A 27,271-nucleotide genomic window follows, 5' to 3' on the forward strand; every position below is an offset into this window, starting at 1 on the left:
TGTGTGTGTGTGTGTGTGTACACATATATATATATATATAGGACATATGGGAAAGAAAATTCTAGAAAAACTTCATCAGGACTTTAACAACTTTCATCCCTCCATAAAACTATCTCTGGAATACTTCACTTAGCAAATTTATGCCTTACGCCTTACTGTGAAAGTTTGCAATGGCCGTATTGCCACCACGATTACTGGAAACTAAACGATTGCCACAACTAACTTCACCAACTTGCACCCTAAGCACACCATTAGGCTGATCATCTATGGCTAAACTCATTACAGCCATATATGATCTGATCCCACTAACTGGGATGCACACCTTATGGATCTGAAGCAGGGATTCCTACAATTATAATACAACCCCCAAACTGTAGACACTCAAAACAAAGCCTGGTTCAGCTCCTGCTCTGACCTAAAATAATACCAACCCCAGGGCAAGGGCAACAGAGTCCCTCTGGTTGTCATCAACAGCCCCCAGCTTGAACACCTTAGGCATATCATTAATAAGCTCCAACACCTCTTGGAAACAGATAATCATCTCAACGTAGTTACGAGAGGCAAACCTGTCCTGGCTTACAGGCAGCCCCCTCGACCTCAAACGGCATCTTTCAAGCAACAGGCTATCTAACTCCCAGTTTCATCAAGGCACCAGTCCTTGTAACGGGTCCAAATGCCTTCTGTGCAACATCAGTACAGAACCACATCATCCCCGGACTGCAAACACGCAGATGATAACATCCAAGGTTCATTCACTTGCAACTTCACCAATCATATATATGCCATCACCTGCTTACAGTGCCCTTGCTGGCTACATTGGACAGACTGAGCAATCCCTACATGACAGAATACATGCGCACTGATTTGACATCCACTGCAAAGACATGCAAGCCTGTGGCAGACCAGTTTAACCTCCCCGGACACACCACAGCTGATCAGAGGGTGGCTGTTCTTAGACAGCCACGCTCAAGACATCATCCACAAACTGCATTAAGTATGGTTTAAAACAGGGATTATGGATTCTTATCCAATTATCTCGATTAGCTTTTGCCACTCCTTTGTTCCTATGGGTTTGTTGCTTGCTTGCCTCTCCCAGCACTGACCCTCCTCTCCTCTCTTTTCCCTCCTCCCTTGTGTCTTGTATTTTAATTTCTCCTGCCTCCTTATACTGTGCTTTCTGTACATCATAGAAAACCTCCAAGGATGGAGATTCCACAGCCTTTCTAGGTAGCCTGTTCCAGTGCTTTACTACCCTCCTCCTGAGAAAGGTTTACCCAATATCCAACCTATCCACATCCTTTTTGTAGTGGGGAACCCAACACTGGACACAGTACTCCAGATGTGGCCTCACGAGTGCTGAATAGAGGGGCATAATCACTCTCCTCCATCATCTCGCAACACTCACACTAATAACGCAGACCAGTATGCCATTAGCCTTCTTCGCAACAAGGGCATGCTGTTGGCTAATATTCATCTTATTGTCCACTGCAACTGCCATGTCCTTTTCTGCAGAGCTGCTGCCTCCAGCCTGTGCTAGTGCATGGGACTGTTCTGTCCTAAATCCAGGACTTTGCACTTGTCCTTACTGGACTTTATGAGATTTTGTTTGGTCCAATTCTCCAATCTGCCAAGGTCTCTCTGAATTCTACCCTTCCCTCCAGCGTATCTACTCCTCCCCACAGCTTGGCATCATCTTCAAATTTGGTGAGGGTGCACTCCATCCCATCTCCAGATCATTGATGAAGATACTGAACACAGCTGGCCCCAACACTGACCCATGGGACACTCCACTTGATACCAGCTGCCATCTAGACATCGAGCCATTGATTATTATCCTTTGAGCCTGACATTCCAGCCAGTTTTCTAGCCACCTGACAGTCCATTCATCCAACCTGTACTTCCTTAGCTTGCTTGCAGGAATGTTGTGGGAGACGGTATCAAAAGCCTTGCTAAAGTCAAGGTATATCATGTACACTGCTTGCCCCACATCCAAAGCACCAAGCATCTCATCATAGAAGGCAACCAGGTTGGTCAGGCATGACTTGCGCTTGGTGAATCCATGTTGACTGTTCCTATTCACCTTCTTCTCCTCCAAGTACTTAAAAATGGATTCCTTGAGGACCTGGCTGCATGATCTTTCCAGGGACTGAGGTGAAAGTGACCAGGTCCGTAGTTCTCTGGGTCCTCCTTCTTCTGTTTCTTAAAGATGGGCAGTATATTTGTCCTTTCCCAATCATCCAGGACCTCTCCCTATCATGAGTTTTCAAAGATAATGGCCAACAACTCTGCTATTTGTAACACCCTTGGGTGCATCACATCTGGCCCCATGGACTTCTACACTTCCAACTTTTCTAAATAGTTCCCAACTTATTCTTTCGTCACTGTCATCTGCTCACCTTCTCCCCAAACTGTGCTGCCCAGTACATTCATCTGGGAGTTGAACTTGCCTCTGAAGACTGAGGGGGAAAAAAGGCACTACTTTAGCCTTTTCAGCATCACCTGTTACTAGGTAGCCTTCCCCATTCAATATGGGACACAGATTTTCCCTGATTTTCCTCTTGTTGCTGACATACTGATAGAAAACCTTCTTGCTACCCTTCACATCCCTTCCTAGCAGCAACTCCAATTGCACTTTGGCCTTCCCAATTTCATCCCTGTATGCTTGAGCAATACTCTTATATTCCTCCCCAGTCATTTGTCCAAGCATAGGTGACAGGTGGGGGCAGGGATAGGGGGGGTGTGCCCCCCAGATTTCTGCGCCAATGGCCCAGCAGCACTGGGGGTGGCAGCTGCAGCATAGAGTTGTGCCCCTGGCACTGTCAACACTTACACACGACATTTGTGTGTTCAAGTTTCCACTTATTGTAAGCTTCCTTTTTTATGTTTTAGTGCATTGAAGAGTTCCCTGCTAAGACAAGCGGGTCTTCTGTCATACTTGCTAGTCTTCCTGGGTGTTGGGATGGTTCATTCCTTTGTCATCAGCAAGGTTTCTCTGAAATACAACTAGCTGTCCTAGACTCCTTCCCCCACCAGACTGGCTTCCAGGGAATCCCACGGGGCCCATGAGTTCCCCAAGGGAGTCTAAGTCTGCTTTTATGAAGTCCAGGGTCCTTACTCTAATGCTCTCCTTCCTTCTTTTCCTCAAGATCCTGAACTCAATCATTTTATTGCTGCCCAAGTTCCTATCCACTACTATATTCCCCACCAATTCTTCCCTGTTTATGAGCAGGAGGTCAAAAAGAACATGGCCTCTGGTTGGTCTCTTCCATCAGGAAGATGTCCCCAAGACTCTCCAAAAATTTCCTGGATGGCCTGTGCCCTGCTTTATTGCCCTCTCAGTGGGTATCAGGGGGCCTGGGATCAGGAAGCTTTCACTAAAGCAGCAGGAGACTTTCTTCAAACAGCTAGTACAGACACCTGAGGTAACTAGCTGATTGCCCTGTTTTCTCAGGAAGAATTAGAAGGCCTTGCAAAGAGCAGGGACACAAAACAGAAAGGGATAAAGGAATTTTAATATAAGGGATAGGGAAAAGGAGAGGGGACAGGGTGAGAGAGTTAGAGAACATATAGAAAGGAAAGCACTGAAAAATTACACTACATCTGCTTAAAAGGAATAAATAGCATTGCAGTCCTTTGCTCCAGTTCTGCAATGAGCTCTGTAGAAATGCAGGGGTTTAGGCACAAGGAACTCATTGCTGTACAGGAGCTCCTAGTGCTTGATACTCAAGGGCAATATTGCCAAAGCATAAGTGACATTCACACGTGCAAATGTTAATGAAATATTAAAGCCTAACAGTATACTGAATATATGCTGCCCTTTGTCCTCAACTGCTGTCATCTGAACACAATGATGTGCTCAATATTCTAGTATTTTTGTGCATCTGACTCAAATGTTCTCATAAAAGTTAATGCTTAGCAGACTGAAAATAAAATAGACAATAAAAATGTTTGGTGGCAACGCAATAACGCCAAAGCTAAGGGAAAACAGGAACAAACCAAATTAATAGTATTGCAGGCATTAAAAATATTTGCATTAAATTGTGAAAGAGGAAGTCGTCACTATTTATTTTTAGTAATACCTGACACCACAGGGGCAGCCAGTGCTGCCACTGTTAAGTATGATGAGTATGGAGAACTGCTGAGATACACTGTTAAGACAATCATCATCAGATTTGGGAACACAGACAAAACAAAATAGATAAGCAAAACAGAAAGACTGTTAAATAGAAGCCTTATTTATTTTTCCTTGAGCTGCAATTTTTAAGTGTTTGAAGAACATTTAAAAGACATGATAGGCTGTCAATATAGATTATAGAAAAGAAACAAAGTAGGTCTTACTTTTATTTGTTATAAAATAATATATTAAAATAGATTAGAATGTCCACTGATATTATGTAAATATCTTCCCTGAATGCAAGTAAGAATGTCATATTATGTACTGTAAAAGTATAAAAATTTATATAAAGTTAGTACAGCTGCAACATCTACACTACAGGCACCATCTGCACTATTTATTTTTCTGGAACCACTACAGAAATAATGGATACACTTCCATCCAACACAAGCCGTGTGCCCATTCCATGTCAATCACCTCCACAAAACTGATGGTAGTTTTTCCTCTTAAAATGTTGTCATTGTCAAATATTTTTAGTATACTTGAGTTGCCCAACAGGCTGGTGCAACTATACACATATACATGTTCTACAAAGGTTTGGAAGCTTCCCCCTGCCTTCCCACATTTCTGTATTCGCCTCTACTTTTCTTTAAAACACGGTATACAAAATTATTTTTACAACACACCAGAGGTTAAGTGTGTAAACAACACATAATCAAACTCTTATTTTCTCTAAGAGGTTTGACGTTCGTAATTTTACTCAATACAACACAACACTTTACTCAGTTAACTCAACTTACGTCTGCTCAAATCTTCCAGAAACGGTCATAGTGAGTAAATTCATTGGTGCAACCAACTGTTTGCATGTCACAGAGTAGTACCGCAATTTCCCTCATACTTCCTTAGACAGTCACTTTCCTATGGGAGGATTAAACCCATTTCTGATTATCTTACAAAATTTCTATCTACTGAAACTTCTCCAACAAAACAGCTATGGTAACAGCAACGAGTTACTAATATCATTACTGCTCTGTCATGGGAATGTAATCTGAAGAGTTATATTTTTAGAACAAAACAGTGCTTCTTAGAAAGCTCACAGACACCTATCAATTCACTTTTCTCAATCTGGCATTTGATCATACTAGTAACAACCTGTCAGCTTTAAGTATTGGACTATTTGTTACCCTGTGTCCAGTGCCTAAGAGCTCATTAATTACCTAAACTCTCTTTCTGTAGGTCTTGTTAATTACCCGTCTCCTGTCTCAGAGGACCTTGTTAATAACTTGTACAATCTCTCTAAAGAGGACCTAACAACACATTAAAATTAAAGATGCTTTTCTTTTAGCACCTGTCAAGTGGTGTAAATTGAGAAATTTTCACATCAGTTTATTAGCCTACCATAGTGTTTTGTTTTGGTTTTTTAAAAAACACCAAACAATTTTAGAGAAATGGTGCACAAAGGTTTGGTTATTTTATTAAAACTTTTTATTTTGAAGGACAAATATCAATTTACTTAAATATGTTCAGTATAAAGGCAATAAAGCTGGTCCTTACAAATTAAACCTCAAGAAGCACATCAATTAATAAGAGCAATTATAAGACTGAATGTGATAAAAATTATACATACGGCAAATGTTTTAAAGCTATGGACTAAGTTTTATTAAGACAAAATCTCATTGTGTTTAAATGATAGTTAAGCATACTAGGCCATATTGATGCTTACTAGCTCTTCATTGACAGCATGGTGCAAATCTCTTAGAACTATTGGATATTATATCATTTATGGAAAGAGTGTTTTTTCTTTTACTATCAGGCCTAGTATTTTTAAAATGTTAAGCTACCTTTGATATCTCTAATTCTCAGTCATGCCTAACAATACAACATGTAAAAATCTTTATGATTTACATAACATTGTACAGCTTCAAAACCCTCATTAAACACTAATTAATCCTTACCAAATTCCTAAGAGGTAGGGAAGAATCACACTTATTTTACAGGCAAAAAAACTGAAGCAGAGAGAAGTTAAGTGACTAGCTCAAAGTTATAGAAAATAATTCTTATTAGAGTTGGAGTATTAGGTGTTTCTATATCCCGTATTTTGTGATGCACCAAAGACTATTCCTCTGTGCTAATATACAGCAATTTCTTTACAACCAGTATTAATCCTTATTAGGCTTACTAGAACAATGAAACTGAAGCCATTATTTCTGAATGGTTACTGTACCAATTTAAGTGTTAGGGGGAAAAGAAAACGTTCTGATTTTCTAAACGTGTTGTTTTACAACGTCAATAATGACAGATAGGATGAGTACCTTCTTGGCCAACCTACCTTCCCCACAAATCATCCAGACAATAATTAATTATGTACTATGAATGTATACTACAAAAATGTTATTCTCCATATCCTTCTTGCTTAATCAAAAAAATAGCAACCTAAATTAATTGGGATGAAATATGGGCCTGACCTCAACTGCAAGTCAATGGAAAAGTGTCTAGTAGTTTTAAATCACTGGAGTAGACACATGGACACCTCATCACATTTAAAAAAAAAATCAGAAAGCAGAAAAACAAATCCACTGAATAAAGCAATGCCCTTTTCCCATTGTCCTTATCACTTCTGCGTGGAAAATAAAAACAAAATCAAACCTTTCCTTGCTTCCTCCTAAATTAATTAAAATTTGAAGATGGTACAAGGAGAAGTACAACAAGCAAAGCCGTCCCTGGCAGGGGGGAGGGGAGAGGCAAATCGGGGCAACTGCCCCAGGTCCTGTGCTTTGGGGGACCCCATGTTCAGGGCCGCATAAGTCCCACTGCAGCTGCCACGCTTTGCCACTGCCAAGCGCTACCGGCTCTGCCACCGCCACCAAGCACTGCTGGCTACAGCCGCTCACCACCCACCCCGCCCCACCAAGCCCTGCACAGGCTGACATGCACACCCCTAGGGATGGCTCGGGCAAAAAGGTAAACCACAATTAACCAAAACCTTAATTTTCCATCAAGCAGTATATGTCAGGAAACTGGACAAATTAATAAAATGCTATATATAGATCATGGCTAAAAAATACGAAGTACGAATGTATCCTTCAACATTAGTAATATCAGGGATAATAAGCAAGTCAAAACACAGCTTTCTGGCAAAGGGAATAACTTAAACAACCACCACATATGGAATCTGAACAACAAGAAGGGGAAATTAAATTCTTGTAAGCCAACCACTAACTGCATGGGGTTAGAAAAAAACTCCCCCATGGGCACGTTATCCTATAATTGTCCCTTATGGGGTGCCTTTCAGCTTCCTCTGGAGCATCTGGTTATGTCCAGACAGGATACTGAAACTGAAACAAAGAGGCGCGTTGGTCAGATTCAGCACAGCACTTTCCTATTTTAAGTTACTCCATGAGGTTGCTCACTCTACAAACATATTAGGACTAGAAAGCATAACTCCATGCCTGGTAAACAGAAGAAAGAGAAACATAAATGTTGTTTTTCAATGGAGAGAACTGGATACTAGAAGAATTTCTCAAAACAATTCTAATTTCCAAGTGGGGGCTCCAATTAGTTAGCAGATACTAAATTATTGTTTATCACTAACACTTAAAAAATTATCAGCACTGTTAGTCTTAAGTCAAACCCTGCCCTACCTACCTCCCACTAACACTATAGCTGTTTCCAGACATTAAAAAAAACAAACAAACCCCGAAACAAACACGCCAGCATGTTACTTCAACCCGTCTCTGCAGCGTCCGTAAAGATCAGGTACTTCAGCAGGACTTTTTGGCACTTTTAGCTAAAGTGGATTCAACCAGTTATTAGATAAAAGTGCCCCATCTTTACAGACGCTGCAGAGCCAGGTTATAAGTAACATGCGGCCTATTCTGGTCATGCACAGGGCTCGGCATGGGAATGTGCCAAGTTTAATCTTAAGCACCGTTTTTTGCGTTTTTTAATGTCTGCAAGCAATCTTAAACATTCTCCTTTCCCAATTTATGTAAGCAGGACAGTTGGATTCCTGCTATTTCAACCAAGAGGGAGGGCATGGTCATTTACAGGAACAAATTAAAATCAAATTTTACTGTCATATCACTGATTTATTTGATTTCATTAACTTATTTCAGCAACAGTGCCATAGCTTTTCTCTTTGAATATTTTACATGAGATTGATATCAATCTTTATTATCACAACTAAATTAACAAACAAATGCGAAGATGGGCATAGCAAAAGAGCAAGCTGATGTCACAAGATCCTTCAAACACTCAACGCAAGCCATGCCTACTTTCAACACCAACATCAAATTATATTTTTAACGCCTACACAGTGCTTCTGTGCTCAAAGCTGTGACAACAAATTCAGTACCCAGGTACCTCCAGTAATAAATATTTTTTTTTAAAAGTCAACATAAAAAGCGTAATCCCAAATTTCATTGCCAATCTTCTACATAGTCAATTGGATCCAGATGAAAAAAAAAATTGCATTGTTCTTATTTCCGATGATCTAGAGCAGTGGTTCTCAACCCATGGCCTGCAGGCTGCATGTGGTCCAATCAGCACACTGCTCCAGCCCATGTGACATCATGTCAAATGGATACACTAGAAGTTGTGGGGGTGCAGCCCATGAAACACACTGAGAGCTGCAAGTGTAGCTCACTATTGCAAATAGGCTGGGAACCACTGATCTAGAACCAGTAACAAAACCAGAGCCACCATTTTCAACTGTCAGGAAACCTTTGGTCTTAGAAAAGGATGTATGTTTTTTTCAGCATTTTAAATTTTAGAGGTGTCTAAGGCCAGCCATTCTGATGCCTGGAAAGCAGACTCTACCCCATTAGTGTATACTGGAGATATGCTGTCAACACAGTCAACAGGCAGATGTTTAAATCACTAAGCTGCTTTAGAAATAAAATAAGCCAATAATGCTTAGAGTGGAGAATGAGTGCTATCTGTCTGGTTGAATTGGCTAATTTCAGAACTGGTTGCACTGAAGTACAGTGAGGCATCTCTTTCAAAATCAGAATAGCTCTTTTCACAATATTTTTCCTTTTGTAGCATGGTACCCATTTACATTGCATGAGTGGCAAATAGTATACGCAGCGGCTATGAGAAATACTATTTGGGAAATTAAAATTCAGAATATTTCAGAAGGTACTAAAACTTACACTGGAAAAGACTTCTACATAAATAATAGCAGTTCATAATTTGAATAAAAAAGCATGCCAGTTGCTTTACTGATAAAGGGAGAAAAGGTCCCTGCCATACAGAGCTTAAAATCTGGGGAGTAAGGAAATGAGCAAATAAGCAACACAACTCCATATCTAAATTCTCAGTGTATGCATCCCAATTCAAAGATGAACATGCATATTAATAATGATGATGTTTACTCAACCTAATTTATATTTTGTCCACAGGTGTATACATCTGAGCTCCCTAGTATAATCACCAACTCTAAAAATGAACATTTTTCTGACTTTCCACAGTCAGAATATGCAAACAGGAAACTTAAATAGTAACATTTTGACTTAATTTCAAAAGAAAACATGCATAACATACAAGTCAACAAAGAGATTATAAAGATGTTTATATGCTTCTAAGAATGGAATGTGTAAAAATAGAGATTCTCATTTATATCTAATACACGATGGATATTTCCTTATAGCAATCGTCTTACAATAAAATGTGATCAACATATATATTTTGGCTTTGTAAAAATAATAGAATGCATATTAAAGTTTAAATGAAGTCGTCCAAGAGCCTTTTTAGTAAAATGTATATAAGCAATAAAAATGAAAAACTTTTTTTTTCTAAAAATGACTGCATTTTTTGGCAAAAAGTGGAATAAGAAAGAATCCCTACTAAATAGGTACTGTGATGTGCTGTGACAATAAATTTGAAGAAATTAAGCATTATTCTATAGCCTTATAGCCACTGCCATTCAAGATTAACATTTATGAAAACCTGCAGCATTCTGGTATTTGAAATATAAATTGGATTTTTATTCAAATTCAATAAGTTTCCATTTAAAAAAAAACAAACCTACTCAAAATTCAACTTTAATTTATTACAACCTAGGCCAGTATCTTAACTTACTGTGTACATCTAACACATGTGGTTTACTGTGGAGTTGACTAATTAACTCTGCAGTAAAGAGTCACTGTCTACATGTGCACCAGTATTACGATGCCCTAAACTAATTAACTCTGCTGTAGGACAGCAGTGTCGGGCATAGTACTGTCTTTTAGCCGAGTACTTTAATATGCTGAAACTCATGTGTAAATGGTGACCAGGAGCATAAATTGGGCCCAGTCAGCCGGGGGCTACTCTGACCACGTTCAAATTGCTACTGTCTTGGGTGCATGTGTAGATGCTGCATGTGGGAGCAAATGATTCCGGTGCAAATTGCTCCACAGTTTATTGCATTGCATTCATTTCACATCTAGATGTATCCACTGTTATCAAAATAATTTAGATTAATAAATAATATTCAAGTAGTCCATTATCGATATTTTGATGAGAAAAAACACACTGAAATAGTGGAAGTTAGTGGAAGCATTTCAGTTTTTTCAACTAATTCAGTAAAATGACCAGAAATGGGGTGGGAAACAAAAAAAAAACACCCCAAAAACCCACCACGAAATGAAAACGGGAAGATTTGTTTTTCTCTTCTAATCTGTGAATCAGATTGTGCTGTGAGAAAATGAACTCTACTAGTTCTAAAATCTAAAAGGACATGGTGATCAACAAATTAATTCTATTCACTAACTTCATATTTAAAATAAAACAGAAATGTATCTATCAGTTAAATAATATGAAACTTCCTTAAACGTACTGGATATGTATGAAAAAGGAACCAAGATCATCAAGATTATGTTTTGCATTTAAAACTAACTGTTTGTTCAGCAAATCTTAAAATGCTGCTTTATATTTCAGTTTCCAAGATTAATGCATTTCTGGAGACATAACTGATCGTATTTTACACGTAAGACCATATTCTAAACTGTTGTCTAGCCTTTTCCATGCAAAATGTCAAAACTGTATAAATGGAGGTCAAACTATATAACTGCTTAAATAAGCAGTTACATTTTAATGACAGATTAATATAAATACATAAAATCATACATATACACATGCATATAATATATAAAATATATGCACATATTCTTTCTCTGGTTGATATAATACATCCACACACACTTTTCTCAAGGGAAGGATACACTATACATATCATTTTAGACATACAATTACATACAGCCAGGTACCTATATACAGTTCATCCTCCTGGTATGCAAAAAATAGAACTAATTTATACCAAACAAGGAGAAACAATTTTTATTGAAGAAAATAATTAAAAAGTACAAATCCAAAACATAAAAGAAATGCGTGACATCAAGATTTCCCACTGGCTGCTTTAAAACCAGTCCAACTTGCTGAGCATAGGACAGGGGTTTCAAACCGGTGGCCCATGGTTCATCTGCAACCCACAAGGAGATAAGTTGTGGCTCCTGGACTTCTGCTTGGCTGCTGATCCTCACCCTCGCTCTAGCTTGCAACAGCAGCTGAAGTGTCTGGGCCCCCCACCCTATTCTGGCTTCTGCTTCCTGCCTCTGGCCCAAGGGGCAGGACAGGACAATGCAGCAAGAGGCACAGGGAACTGAGGGCAAGTACAGGGCCATGTGTGGCGGATCATGCCTGGGTGGTGCAACCGAGGGGTAGGGAGCAGCAGTCTACGAAGCAGTGGGAAGGGTGTCCAAAAGGGCGTCTGTTGGAGTCATGGTGGGAACCGACTGTGCTTGCATGACCACACTGTGCAAGGGGGCAAGTGTCCCCATGACTATGTGGCCTGTGGCTAGACTGGTGCAGCCCGTGATGAAGGCAGCACCTGGAGGACTTAGAAGTTAGACAGCACTGGCATAGGAAACAGCTGCTTTACTACTCATGACTTGATTATAGTGGTTACAGCACTCTCAAAAAAGTTACAGCAAATCAGGAAAGGTAGGAAAACAGTATGCATAACTTATGGAGAATTAAATCTCCTGCAGATGCTCCCTTTGAGGAGAAAATAATTTTCTAAGAAGAGAGAGCTTGCTATGAATTATGTTATTACAAACAAAGGTAGTGGTTCCCAACCTTTTTAGACCGCAGACTGGCAAACCATGGGCCAGAAGTAACCATGGACCGGCAAACTGCGGACCAGCATACTGCATACTGGAAGTGACTGGCATACTGCGGACCTTTTTATACTCAGTATAAAAAAGGGTTGGCTGCTGGTCCGCAATATGCCAGTCAGTTCTGGACGTCCGGCAGTCAACCCTCCTGTGGACCGGCAGCCAACCCTTCGTAGTCTGATACTGGGTCGCGGCCTGGGAGTTGGATCCTCTGCTTTAAGGCTTCTCTGCCCCTGGTGAATGGGAGTCCCCTTGGGAGACTAACAAACTAACTTAAGCATATTTCTCCATGTTATTCATTGATATATCTTAACTTTCCCAAATTACCCATGTAGATGTATCTGAATGTTACAATAATTTGAAAGTGACTTTTTAAAAGTGAGCGCTCTCCAAAACTCAGTAGTAAACCAGCATCCAGCTAAGGTCAAGACTGTTGGGAACAATCCATGATAACACATGCAGAATATCTTTAGAAATCCAAGCACTAAAAGGTTTTCACAGTATATTACTGATATATTTGTAACTTCAAAACGATCTTTATTCCCCACCCTCTCTTTCTTTTTTTTTTAAGCAACAGGTAAATAAAGCTTTCAGATAGAAATATGACTTTTAAGTTAAGAAATACCTCTAAAAGTTACTTGTTAAAAGAAAAAATAAGAGGGAAAGGAGGAATTATGGCTTTTTGCTTCTTTGTGATGTATAAAGGGCCATAAGGTTTTATACAGTTTAGTGATATCAGATATACCCAGTCTTTTCTTCTCTATTTTTATTGAAGGTTTATATGTGAGGGCCCAGAGAAATGGACTGAGAAGTCTCTTATCCCTTAGTAAAAGGGCTAAGGGAATTAAATCTTTAACAGAACAGCTTTTCTTCTGTTCCGTTTACATTTTACTGGAAAGAGAAGACATCAAATTTATATATAAAGTTCATATTTTACTTACAAACAGGTAAGCAATGGTATAAACATATATAAGGCAAAAAGATGATATTCATGAACACTTCATGTTGTCATTCACGTAAGATGCTCAACATATCAGATCCAAATAAAGTAAAACCTACCTAGATGATGGCAACACGCTTGTAGGCTTGAAGTTTGCTGTAAACGGATTAGTTGAATCGTAATTAAAACTCTCCTGATGAATTTCACCAAATGCACTAGGTGATTTCAAGTCAGTAGAACTTTCTGATCCCCCATTGCTAAGTTTATCCGACCTCCTGCTATCTTTTTTACCAGTCACTCTTTCAAAAAGACTAACTTTCTCCTTTTTCTCTTTTCTGGTTTCTTTTTTGATTTCAACAGGTTTAGAAAACAGATTTATGTTCTGATCCCATGATGAAGGAGTTTCTTCAAATGGATTTTTTTGTCTTGGCAGAGTAGCAAACTTTTGGGGTAATGAAGCACTCACGTTTGTAAATGGATCATTTTGTGCTTCAAAAGCTGATTCTCTTTCGCCACCTGTGCTGTCATCCTGGTTCATTTTAGAAGTATCAGCACTCAATGTCCTCCTATGTGGAGATTTTATACTTCCTGCAAACAATTTTGCTGTTAGTATATAATCAATAAGACATTATCATCATACTTCATGACAGGTGGAGAGCTCATATGAGTTCAGATTTAGAATTAGCTGGATTTCTTTCAAAAGTTGTGAGGTTGAATAATTTACTGATTTAAAAAATGCAAAAGAGCTGTGGTCTGAAATTTCTGGTTACGAAACTTTTCAAATATATACAGGCACCACAATAAAACAAACTTTGTAAGAAAATTAGGTTTCACAAAGAAAGTGGAGTTTTAGAAAAATGACAAAAAAATGTATTGGTAGACAAGAAAACTTTGAACAACTTAAAGGCTTTTCAAATCTTCACTTATCTCAGGTTTATCCAATTTTTAATTTTCTAAAAATGAAACATGATTAAGTTTGTTTTTTCTGAAAAATTTCTGAGAGGTAAAATTACTCACATACTTTTTGCAACATAAAACGTAGTGTTTTATTACCAGCATGTTGGAAAAAAATGGATGATGAAAAATAATCGTAAAGTGTGACAGGTGCAGAATATCCCTTGTTTCTTGGCAACAGCCTGAACAAGAAATAGGGATCACCTGCTGATCAAAATGAAAAGGCAAGATTTTTAAGAAAATTCATACTTAACTTTTTGGTTTTCAGGTTAAAACGTGCTAAAAACAACAAATTCTTAAAAGTTCTCACACATCAATAGCAATTAAGCTGCAATTACAGCGGCCACAATTAGGAAAAGCAGGCTTTACTTACCTGTTTCATCAACAGAACTAAAGGATTCTAGCTGACGTCGGAAAAGTTGAGTGTGACCAATTGCACTGGATTTCAATTTTTCTGAAGACGCATGAGACCCAGTTAAATCAGACATCGAATGAGCTGAAGAGAGTCGCTGAGGTCCCAAAAGGAAAGGTTTTTTTGGTTTTGATTTCATTTGCATTTCACTACTGGATGCTTCAATGTTTGCATCATGTGTGTGAGTACTTGGAACGATTGCAGAAGATGTGTCCGAAAACGTCCCGTCACTTTTTCGACCCTTCATTTTGTCCTTTAGTTTAGCAAAAGGGGATTTTGTTTTATCTTTCATCGACAGGTCAAACATGCTTGCTGTCATATTATTCCTCATAAACTGAATACTGACTTTTATTTCTCCTCTGTCTTTAGTCCTTTTGCCTTGTTTGGATTCTAGGCTAAACCACCTTAAAGGAAAAAGAAAATATGTTATATTGTGTTTCATTAAACTACACATTTTTTACAGTTCAGTTAATCCCATTACTCAAAACTGAACATAGGTAATATGGAAACCAGAAATTCCATAAATAAAATATAAGGTTTATTGTATACTTAAGATGTCAACTGACAAACCTTCCTTTTCAATATAAGGTCTGGGAAGGGAAAAACTTAAAAAAAAAAATACTTTTAACTACTCTCACATTTCAAGGACCAGAGGTCAGAATTGATGGAAATGTACTGAATTTGACTGAAGTAAACCGTGCTGCTCCTGCTTATAAAGCTAAACTTGGTATCCAAAATTAATTAAAGCAACAAATAAAATTTATTTTGCCTCTTAAAAGAACACTGTTTTTTTCTAAATGGCTTTGTGTGTAAATAATACATTACCTGAGTACATATTGCATGCCAAGTAGCTGACCTAATACCATTTCCTTTTTTTGGTTTTGCTTAAGTTTTTATGCCAGTAAATACGTTTCCTTTTGAATCCCTCTGATGAGGTTTATATGGATGCACTAGTAAAGAAGTGCTTGTGGACGGTCTTTGAAGGCCTTTCTGTTTGCCTGCCAAGCATTCTGTCAGTTATACAAGTGCAAATCCAGTAACTTTCATGGTCACTGCATGAGCATAAATGGGTCCAAATAGATGCGCCTCCATATCAAAGGCCTTAATCCTTTTTCTAAAGGGTCACCAGTAAAACTATAAACATAGTCCACCTTTTTTGCCTGGCTTTGGATTTGTGATGCAGCCCTACCTTGTTCCAGGAACAGGGGAAAAAAATATCACCTCCTGTCATACACCAGCCCAGTGGTGCTTCCTCATCAAGTTTCTCTGGCTTTTTACATGCACCTTATTGCTCTCTGGTTGTATTCCCTAGTCCCATGGAAGACTTTGGAGTAAAAACTCCCTTTATGTTTCAAGTCTAACTCCACCTGTATGCAGTGATCAGTGAAGATGAGTATCTCAACCTTCAAATGCTACTTTCTCCTGGTTTGAGCAGGGTTCTGGGTAGACTATCACCGGCATGAGGATGTTCCTACCTCTTTACCCTTCTTCTCCTACCCTGTGGAAGGTCTGAGATTTCCTCTAATCCCCACTGCTTCATCAAGCCAACTGAGAAGTATAAAAGGAGTGTACGGAGCCCCACACACTTGCTGAGCTGGGACTAGATTCAGTAAAACAACTGTCCTCCTGTATTCGGAAGGGGTCTAAGGAAGAGAAGAAAATCATCTGGCTGTTCCCCCATTCTTGGCTTTTGCCATAGGCGATGTGATGCGTCGGAGAGGGTACGGGGGCTTCGGCTGGTAGGGGGGCACAGAGTGTCCCCCCTGAAATTGGCTCTACTGGTTGCTCTGGTTGCCGGCTGGCTGACCCCCGTCCCCCTGTCATACCCCACTGGTGCCCCCCCAGACTCAGGTGACACCAGTCACCCATGGTCCTTGCAGTTGACTTGCAAGAGATGCTACCCCATGATTCCTGCAACATAAAATCCATTTCCACGATGAACCTGAGAGAATTAAATAAGGGCTGTTCAACTTCAGGATGGTAGCAGGAGGCCACATGTCATGTGGCCAGCAGACCCCAGATCTACATGCTACATGGGCTATAAATCCCACCCCCACCTGCCTGCAGGCAGCACAGTTGCCTCCTACTTGCTACATGCGTAGTGTGAGCAGCCTGCCATCCTCTGACAATGGGACAGCCCTGAATTAACATCTGCAAGCAGCTATATATAGTTTAACAAAAATAAAAATAAAAGGCACTCATTTTAAACTCTGCGTGCTCCCTCACCAAGCCCAGCACATGCCCAGAAGAGGCAGCACATTAGTTGGACCGGGCTCGCTCAATGTCTGTATAGATTGGGTGGCTTTAGTGAGGCTTGTTTGGTACTTTTATCAAATAGATTTATATAAAAGCACCAAAAAGCCCCTCTTAAGTGTCTGATCTATACCAACACTGAAGAACCAAGTCAAAGTAACGTGCTGCTTCTTCTGGTAAAGCTCTTTTTAAATTTTTTTTTTTTTTATCATCTGTAAGCAGCCTATTGCTTAGATAAGCTAGCAACATTCATCTCTATTATTGTGAACTGCCAGGAGGCTCACCATGCACTCATGGAGAATCAGGAGAAAAACACTAACACGCTCCCACAAAACAAAACCTTTTTAGAACAGGGTACCAAGAAGTCAGATGGACTATGGACTAAATATTTGACTAGCATAGCTCTATCAGGGATAATCCTGCTTTGACCAGGGGGTTGAACTCAATGACATCCTGAAGTCCTTTCCAGCCTTATTCTTCTACGATCAACACAGATGAGAACTGATTATGCACACAGTACTGTCAAAGACACAGAGCAAACAGCCTAAAAAAAGAGGAAACCAGTTCTCCGTTTCCTTTATTCCCTACCCCCTCTCTCTTTTTTTTTTTTAAGCAACAGGTAAATAAAGCTTTCAGGTAGAAATATGACTTCTAAGTTAAGAAATACCTCTAAAAGTTACCTGCTAAAAGAAAAAATAAAAGGGAAAGAAGGAATTATGGCTTTTTGCTTCTTTGTGATGTATAAAGGGCCATAAGGTTTTATACAGTTTAGTGCTATCAGATATACCCAGTCTTTTCGTCTCTATTTTTATTGAAGGTTTACATGTGAGGGCCCAGAGAAATGGACTGAGACGTCTCTTATCCCTTAGTAAAAGGGCTAAGGGAATTAAATCTTTAACAGAACAGCTTTTCTCCTGTTCGGTTTACATTTTATCTACGTTTCTGTTAAAAGTAAAAAGGGGTGATATTAACCATCTGAAGTAAAGCAACAATTCGCCTTTCAATTAATCAAAGTTTGCTCCCTGAATATCTGTGATGTCACTAACCCACTAGTTTATCCACAACCGTTAGGAAAAGTCAGGATAAGCAAGTATTAGTATAAACAACCCAATTAAAAAAAAACAAACTGTCCAGCACTCTACTAATCAGCAAAAGAAGGAATCAATTCAACTCACCATTTACAGGTCATTTTTAAAAGGAAACTCACCCCCAGTACATTGCATTTTTCCCCCCAGAACAGCTATTGATGTTTTTTTGGAGGGGGAAAAGGTCATTTTCCCATAAACTTAAGTTATACATTATAAATGAAAGAAAATCCTACTTCTGTAACAAATGCAAGCTGAAGATGAGATAGCCATTCCCCAAAATTTGCACAGATGCCCCAAATTTAGTATGGGATTATGGTCCCTCTAAAGGGGAAAGAGGTGTCCTACATTCCTGAAGTAGAGCTGGGTTTTCCACGTTTTAGTTTAATAGTCCTAACAGTGAGGAAAATCTAATGTCCCAGTAGAATTCAAACGGGAAGACTATTATCTCTGACAAAATTCCTGGAAAGGGATTTTAAAATGTTATTACATTTAAACTGAGGGATTAAAAGAATGTCATTTTTTAAAAATTTAAATTGATATTAGATGCTCATTAACTTGTTTTGTAACAGCAGCAATAAATGCCTTGTAAAAACAGAAATGTTGGTGTACTTCTACAGACCTGCCCTTTTCTTTTTATAGTTTAAGGTAACCCAACTATTGACATTTTTATCATGAGTTAACAACTAATCTGTATCACTATCAGCAGTTACCTGCTAATAGCATACACAGAGCAAACTAATTTGACATTCATTAAACCTGAAGGAGAGACTTTCATTGAAGCATGTTCACAACTTGCTTTCAGAGCCTGCATAGCCTGTACTCAGAATAGACACTGAAGGCATTTTCACATGTGGCTTGGGACGCTGCGCCAGGCGCCTTAATTAGCAAGCCGCGCTAATTAAAAGTGCCCACGCCTCACGTGTATCAGTGTCCCCGTGCCAAAAAAGTGGCAGCGGGGTATTTGAACTAAAGCTCATCGAGTGTGTTTTATTTTAAAGCACCCTGCTGCTGGTTTTTCAGTGCAGGGACGCTGATGCGCGTGACGCAGAAGGCCGCTGGAGCACGTCTATTTCCATGCTCCAGCAGACGTGATTAAACAGTTTGCAGATTAATCGAGTCCGCGCCGATGTGCTGGATTTCCGGAGCAGGCTCCACACACGTGTACAGGAGCCCTGAAGAACTCGCCAGAAACCAGTTTAGTTGGAAAAACAAACCAAAACACCTCTCACCCTTGCAAAACAACTGATGCTTACCTGAGTTTGCTCCTCCACCCCTGAGGTCTATGTCAGTGTTCAAGCCAGTGGAGCCTGAACCTGCACACTTTGCTCAAGCAAAATGTCCATTAACTTCAATGGAATTTTTGCCCGAGTAATAACTGCAAGATCAGACCTTTCTTAGTATTAAACCCCCACACATACACATTTAACTTTTATAGTCATTACAAAGCTATTTTGGTTACCTTAGAGACTGGATATTACGTTTTAGTTATAATGAAACTTCCATATGCTCTAGCTCAAACAAGAGAATATAAGAAGTAAACTCAACTGGTATTTTTTTTTATTCAGAGTGAAATATATAATTTTTACAATGATGAGAGTCAATGTAAAGTAATAAGTCTTGTGAGGAGCTGAATGTGAACAAGCAATAATACTGAGACTATGAATGTTTCTCATTAGATCCTGTTCCTGTAGCATAAAAGGGGAAGGAGCAGAAAAACTGCATTGTATCCAAGAGAAAGAGTTAGAAAATAAAGAACGCTGCTTTTTGAAAACACTATTCTGATCTTCAAATACTAAATTCCATTACCCTACTGCAAATGTTTAAATTATAATGTATTATGAAACACTATTAAACTTGTTGTTTTGGTTTTGTTTACAGCACTTCTAACCACAGTATATGTTGCAATTGTCAGACTGCCATGAACTGACTCCATAGAAAGCTTACACAAGGTAGGAAAAGAGCCAATAATCTCCATAAACAAAAGGGGCATTTTTATGAGAGCAGTTGCCCTTCTATTTAATAATTATATTACATTCTTTTTAAAAATAGATTTAACATGAAGCCTGGCAAGTTTTCTCAACTTCAAAGGCAGACCCCTCGCCTTCTAAATCCAATCCAAAACTCCCTGCATTCTTTGGAGAGAGATGTCCTTTCCTTCCTTCTCCTATTTTTCCCCTCTTGTTCCTTTCCTTTCATACCTCCATCAGAACAGTCCTTGTTATCTTTTCATATACATTTCTCAAGATTTTCCCCTTGAGTTTCTGACCATTTGAAAGGTATCAGTTATTTCTCTAATGTACATTCCAGCAACCAGCTCATTAATTTATGTACAAAATGCAAAAATGGTGAAACAGCAATTCAAACCTTAACCCAATGCATCAAGGATCTACCAGTGCATTTGTGCTTTCAACAGGATTCTCAAACGGCTCCTCTCTCTCTCGCTCTCCTTTCTTTGACTGCACATTTCTCTAATTTTGTTGTGTTTTCCAACTCATTTTGCGTGCTCGATTCTAATTCCCTCGCACACAACCTCTTTTGCTAGACTTTATCTCTATTCTGCTCATGGTGGCAGGTCACATTTCTGCCTCTGTGCTTCCTTCCGTCTTTATCTCTCTCTTCCAAGCCACGGGACTGTTTAGTTCCAACAATGAGTCCTGTTCTCCGGTGGAAGGAGTTTAACTGAAAATACTCTGTTCACTATTTGAATAAAGCTATGGGTGGACGAAATCCCTGTGGAAATTTGGTTACACATCAAGGCTAATACCATTCCCAGAAGAGGCAATGAGAGCATTTCTACTAAAGATGGACTGAGTCCGACCTTGTTGACCAGGATGTTCACCATGTGGCTGAAAGTGAAATTTGGTCTTCTGTATCAGTTTCTTGTTGCTACCAAACCTGAATAGGAGTGGGGAGGTTTGTCCCGTGAGCACACTACTTCGTAAAACCTCTCTCTACCTCCTCTCTACCAGTGAAACAGTTAACGATTTCAATTCATTTTACTGTGTTTTTAAGGACAAAATTTAAAGGAGTTTAAAAACTGGAGTCTAAAATCAGGTGCATGAATCCTGATTTTGATTTTAAATAAGCAAGCTGATTTTCAAAAGTGAGCTTAACACCAAAATACAATAACTGCAGTCCCTCCGGTTCCAAAGCTTTTGATTCTACTTAATAATCTAGACATTTAAAACAAACAAAACATGTACCACTGTGTTAGACCACTTTTATAAGTATACACTGAGGACAAAAAAGGAGAGTGCTGTACATCACTAAGTATATAAAACAGAAGGGAAAATGGATTAATTATTAAAATTAGATGTATGATGACATTTTGAGAAATGAATGCCATTATTTCTGGATGCAAATTCAATGTGTGGAATACTACTATGTAGAATTTAAAAATAAATTGTACAACAGCAGTATCGCACCATTACAAAATCCATATTAATAGAGACAAACCAGAATGTTTGACTCTGGATTTAACACCAACCAGAACTTGAAAACCTGATTTGCCCTTAATTTACACTATTACTTATTTTGGTTCAAGACTGCACAAGTAGACTTGCTGTAGAACTAAAATAACTAAAAGTGCAAACAGAGACCAACGTAATCATTGCAGGTTGAATTTCTATGCACACCAGCCCCTAACGTGTCACTGAAATTGAAGCTTGGATAGAGTCCAATACAGATAACTCTGGTTATAAATGTGAGGATTGAGAATCTACAGCTGTGGCAGGAATTACCTTTGCTTCCCCTAAAAAGAGAATATGTTCCCATTCATTGTTGAAGTTTTCATTCTGGGGATATCATTGGACGATCAAAGTTATTGCTTCTATGAAGGTCTGGCCCCCGCCTCCCCAGTCTTCACCCCACCACAATATTATGATTGTTATGTCTTGCAGCCAAAGTGTTATGTAATGTCAAAGGGGTTAAACTTGGTAAAAATTGTTGTTTTATTTTTTTCACTTTTTAAAAACAGAAAAGGCACCAACCACAAAAAAATTCTGAGATGCTGAACAGGAAGCGCAGGGCAACCATTCACAGTGATATGCACTGGTAATTAGTTTCAGGGTCGAATTTAAGGTTGCTTTTGGAAGATACCTCTTTCAGAAATTGCCTCTTTCCCATGTCATGCAGACACAACTACAGTCAAGACCCCATAGCCTAAGACCCCCCCCCAGAATAAAAGTAAGGTGTCTGTTTAAAGGGACATTCACCAAAAGAAGTTATTAACCTTGGGAGAGCCACCGGTTTGAAATAGCCTTCATCTGTCGATAAAAGAATTAGATTCCACTGCAAGAACTTTTACAAAGGCTACTGAGGACACGTAATAAAATGACAATCATTTGCACAACAGAATATACTGACTGGGTTTGACTTCATCTTTAAATACTCTATTGGTTTGGAATAAGCAAAATCTATCAGTGAATCTCTTCTCTGACTATTTTATATCAATGGCACAGGCTTGGGATACACACTTTTTTAAAACTATGAATCTAAATAATTTTTTTCAATAGTGTCAAGCAAAGATTTGTTGCTGGTTAGGTCACAAAAAGGAAATAAAGCATCAATCAACCTGAAAACTGCAGTGAGAAACAAAGAAGCCCAAGTTATAACAATTCAGGTAAAAGTTGCATTTTGAAGTATAACTGTGTAATAAATTCATTCTCCAGGAAAAGCAGTAAAGGAATTGGTAATAAGTGGCATGGACGTAGACGGCGACAAGAAAGAAGAACCTGCTAACGGAACAAGTAACATCGAGAGCAAAACTGAGTCAAAATTCATTCTTAGACAGCTCTATTGATTCAGCACACAAGAATAAGAACTAAATGCAAACATTTTTAAAAGTTACTACTGTGCAAAAATATGGCAACATCAAATTATCGGCATTTATGTCATGCTTTGTTGGGTGCCAAAAGCTTTTGGGCAGTAGTGACCTATAGATAAACAGAAGCATGGATAAGAACTTATACCTGGCTTTAAAATTTTATTGTATATACCTATGGAAAAAAGAAACAAAATTACTAGTTGCTAAAATAGCTCCTTTAATATGGATAGCAGAAATCTTAATGAGGCCTTCAAGCCCTATTCCAAAGATGTCTTCTAAATAAATCTGAGCATTTTTCAATACTGTGAGAATATTAAAATATAAAAGCAACAGCTTAGCATATGACACCTGGACAATGCAGTGGATCAATATTCTAGGTTTTCACCCGTGGAGATGTGGTTTCAAAATGAACACGTAAAAGGAGTTGATGACCATATTAGAGGTCCCAACGGACAAATAAACAAATCATCACGCTGCCACGACACGACTGGCACTCTCTTACCAAGGAAGTGCTAAAATAACAGTACTGCAGGTGCATTGGCTGAGGTGTCTGAAATAAAGTTGGAAAGTGACTGAGTCACATTTGGATCCAGCCACTCCTATAACTAACACTTTTATGAGTTTGTATTTTCTCTTTCTTTCTGCAACTGATGATTTTTCACTGTGTGATATTATGTAAGATTTTTTCCATCAAATTATGTTGCTTTATTTTCTTAAGTCTAGAGCCAGAATGATACACAAGCCCTATCGCCATGCCTCTGCTTGAAAACTTTATTGCTTAGAGTATTTTGAAAAACTTGCATGTTTTTCCTAAGGTGTCACAAGCAGCACATAAAAAAAAAATCCTTAATGAAAAAAGCCCATTTTTCCTATCATAATGTGTTTTTGATGCTGAAGAGAATCTGTAAACATACTTCTGTCTAATAAACTAGGACCTGCATGTCACATACCCTGCCGTTTTCCTAGGAATTCAAAAATCAGCTGGTAGCCTTCACTTCTCATACCTATTTTCTAAAAAGCACTGGGGAATTGCTGACAAGGTTCAGCATTGTGCAGAATATTAAATATCTTTTTTGTAATACTCTAGTGACTCTTGAGTCTGTCTGTTGCAGCACCATATGTACAGCTGTGTTGGAAAGAGGAAGCTATTAAATATATTAAAAAGTAGAAATATTACCAATAGACACTTCATCAAATAACTGGATCTCATTTATCCCCAAACAAAGCAAGAAATGTTAAGGTTACATCAACACAAGAAAAATCACTCTGGATGTAATAATACCACAAGCCTGTTGAACATATTTGAAAGCAGAAACATTGTTTAATAAAACAGATTAGTATTTCTGAAACAAAGAAAATAGCATTTAGGTATGAGAATTCTACGCAGCTAAGAACAATGGACCTGATATAGAGACACTAGGCAGCTTTGGTTCCCACTGGCATAACTGGAATTGAAGTTCATGTCTGAAAATACCACACCTATGTCAAGTGGCAATTACAAAGTTATATGAAGATAGGTATTTAATAAAAGGAAAGTCAAGAAAGAAAAGAATGTAAACAAAGCTCATTTTATTTGAAAGCCTAAATTCATATTACACACACACACACACGCACACACACGCACAGATTTGTCCTCTTTGAAACATGCATGGATTTCCAAATCAGGAGTAACAGGAAACAGCATTAACATGTATACACACATTCAAAGTAAAATGTTCAAAAGCACATATGTTCATTGGAAGCATAAGTCTTATTCCAAAAAATGGTTTATTACCAGATGTTTCAATGCAGTTAGAACACCTGAAGATGCAGAGAGGTATACAGTGAGATTTTCAAAAACACCTAAGTCCCTTTTCCCACGGATTTCAAATGGAAATTAGATGCCTAGGGGCTACTGAAAAATACACCTAGGAGTCTATCTGGCCCTTGGGCACCTAAAAGCCAAAGTCTCAGTGATTTTTAAAAAGCTAAGCCTCCTAGGTACCTAAGTGACTTTGAAAATGCGGCAATAATTTACTCCATAGACCCAGTCTTAAAATGGGTAAATGGCAGTGGACTCTGGTACTCTTGTGGAACTGCTCTGACTTCAATGAGACTGCAGGACTGCAGCAGGCCACTCACGTGCTATGAAATGCAGTATAAGGGTCTCTCCATCAGACTTTGACAGTAAGAGCATTAAGATATAGGGGATATGGAAACTTGTGACAGCCACAAATATTCAAAAAGGAAACAGAAAAAAACACCTAAAGATTAATTTAGTTATCATAAAAACCCTGTTAATTACCTCAGTTTGTACAACCTTGGAAGTCAAGACAGTCGAGACAAGGAACAATTTTCGTAATATATAGTTTATGTTAAAAAAAAAAAAATACTATAGTCAACTTATAAAGCTACACCTCGCTTCTGCAAATTTCCTTTCCTGTGCCCTTGTGACAAGGTATTTAGCAAAACTGAGATTCATTGGCATCAGACAGGCCATGCTGCGAGCAGCCTCAAACTTGAGACCTCTGGGCTGTCAACGGTGCACCTTAGCACCCATGCCAACCCAGCACACGCTCCTACCACTACTTCATTGGAGTAGAAAGCATGCAAGCAGGCCCAGAGTTTCAAAACCATATCCTTAACTTAAAGCAGTAATTTTCAACCAGGGTGCCAGGGCACCTTGGGGTGCAGCAAGATCTTTTGATGGATGCCGCAAGGAGAAAAGCAGGTGTGAGAAGGTAAGTGCAGGCTCAGGTTGGTCCCCATCTGACCAGGTTTTGAAATGGGATACTGCTCAATTCAGAAGTTATGGAGGGGTGCCTTGAGTCGAACAAGGGGTTCCTCTACCCTAAAAATGTTTAAACCAGTGACTTAGAGCTTTAACTACATTGTGTTTGGGGCCAATACCGTTAAAACAATACAACTCCAATGCAAACAGCTACTCCGCTATAAAGCTCTTTATATGTATACACGTTTTTAACATCAATGCACAGGAATAACCTATGCTTGTACCTTTATGCCAATGTAACTATGGTCACGTTAGGGGCCATAACAGTTAATTAGTAAAAAAGGAAAAAAAAAAGGCACAAAGCCCCAACAACACAATTTAAATTAGAATTACAAAACAAAGATCTGAGTGTTGATCAGTCTTTACGTTACTGTGTTTGATTAAGCACCCTTACTGCACAAAATGCTATTTATAAACCTAAATGTGCCATTATTTCCATTTGGCATTCAGAATTTGCTAGGGAAAAAAAAAAATCACAACTTGATTTGACAAAACTCATGGAAGTTCCTGCTAGAGCAGAAACTTCTCTACCAGTTTCTCTGCATGGGCCTGCAGCGTAAAGTAGCAAGCAAGATTAAGGCCCAAGATCCACTGAGCATCAGAAAAGTACGAGGCTACCATGGCAAGCTTGAACCAAAGAGTTCAAAGATGACCAAATGAATAAGCTTGGACAAATTAGAATCACGCTGTTTGCAACATATGTCAATACGGACACTGTATTACTTTGAACATGATGGAGTTTAAACACACATGACACTGTTTGAACAAATCCAATACAGACACTATAATAGGCAAAGTGATGCGACACGCATGATGGAGCTTGCCTAATATAATGTCCATACTAGGTTTATTCAAAGTGATGCGACACACGTGATAGAGTCTGAACGAATCCAGTACGGATGTTATATTAGGCAAAGTGATGCTACACACGATGGAGTTTGAACGAATCCAACACGGACACCGTATTAGGCAAAGCGATGCAACACGCATGACGGAGTTTGAACGAATCTGAGTTGCGAACCCGGTTCAAACTTTGCAGCCCACATTGATAACAACAGCACTATTCAGGAGCAGAAAAATTAAAAATATAACATTCACAGGGTATATTAAAAATAACATTTTTTTACAGGGCGGAGATCTCCAAAATCCCCGCTGACTTCGGGGCAGCTACGCCTGCACCCCAGGTCCCGCCGGCAGGACAGTGCGTAACGCACCTGTTCACGACAGGCAGTTTAATTTGGGGCAGATAAACACAAGCCAGGCAAACAAGACGAAAAGGGCACTTACTCCGTTTTCCTCCTTTGCTTGTCCTCAAAGATCGCGTTCAAATTGATAGCCACCTGCCCCAAAAACTTGTCCAGCCCCACCAGCGACCTGTGCATGACCACCAGGCAGAGGATGTACTTCTCGGGGCTGCCTTGCACCAGTAATCCCGGCAGCTCAAACGAGGCCTCTTCTTTCCACACCGGATCCAGCGTCTTCTCGGCCACCGAGGTGGAGTACTTCTCCTTGCCCAGCTGAATGATGGTGTACGTGTCGTTGGTGCCGTTCTTGCCTTTGGGCTTCAGGGCTTTGGCTTGCAGGACCGTGACCTGCACGTGGGTGGGGAACCACCGCTGGGCTTGCTCGGACAGCATCCTCTCGGGCGGCGGGGGGGGGCACCAAATACAAGGGGTGGGGGCTTTAAACCCGGGGCCCCGGAGCAGACGAGGAGCCGCTGCTCATTCCCGGAGGGGGGAGGGGGGGTTCTCCCAAATTA

At 39.3% G+C, this 27,271-nt stretch overlaps 1 protein-coding gene across 1 annotated transcript in view; it reads right to left on the reverse strand.

Moving 5' to 3' along the window:
- Positions 1 to 27,263, reverse strand: part of RAB11FIP2 (RAB11 family interacting protein 2) — a 43,134-nt gene extending 15,871 nt beyond the window's left edge. The window contains exons 1-3 of the mRNA XM_019502899.1: positions 26,800 to 27,263; positions 14,538 to 14,980; positions 13,330 to 13,798 (exon numbers count right to left, since the gene is read on the reverse strand). Of these exons, the coding sequence (XP_019358444.1) occupies positions 13,330 to 13,798; positions 14,538 to 14,980; positions 26,800 to 27,149 (1,262 nt within the window). The 5' untranslated portion in view covers positions 27,150 to 27,263. The remainder of the gene's footprint in view (positions 1 to 13,329; positions 13,799 to 14,537; positions 14,981 to 26,799) is intronic.
- Positions 27,264 to 27,271: the final 8 nt, after the last annotated feature.

Source organism: Gavialis gangeticus, unplaced genomic scaffold, assembly GCF_001723915.1.
Source record: "Gavialis gangeticus isolate Ggan-Ray unplaced genomic scaffold, GavGan_comp1, whole genome shotgun sequence".
NCBI lineage: Eukaryota > Metazoa > Chordata > Crocodylia > Gavialidae > Gavialis > Gavialis gangeticus.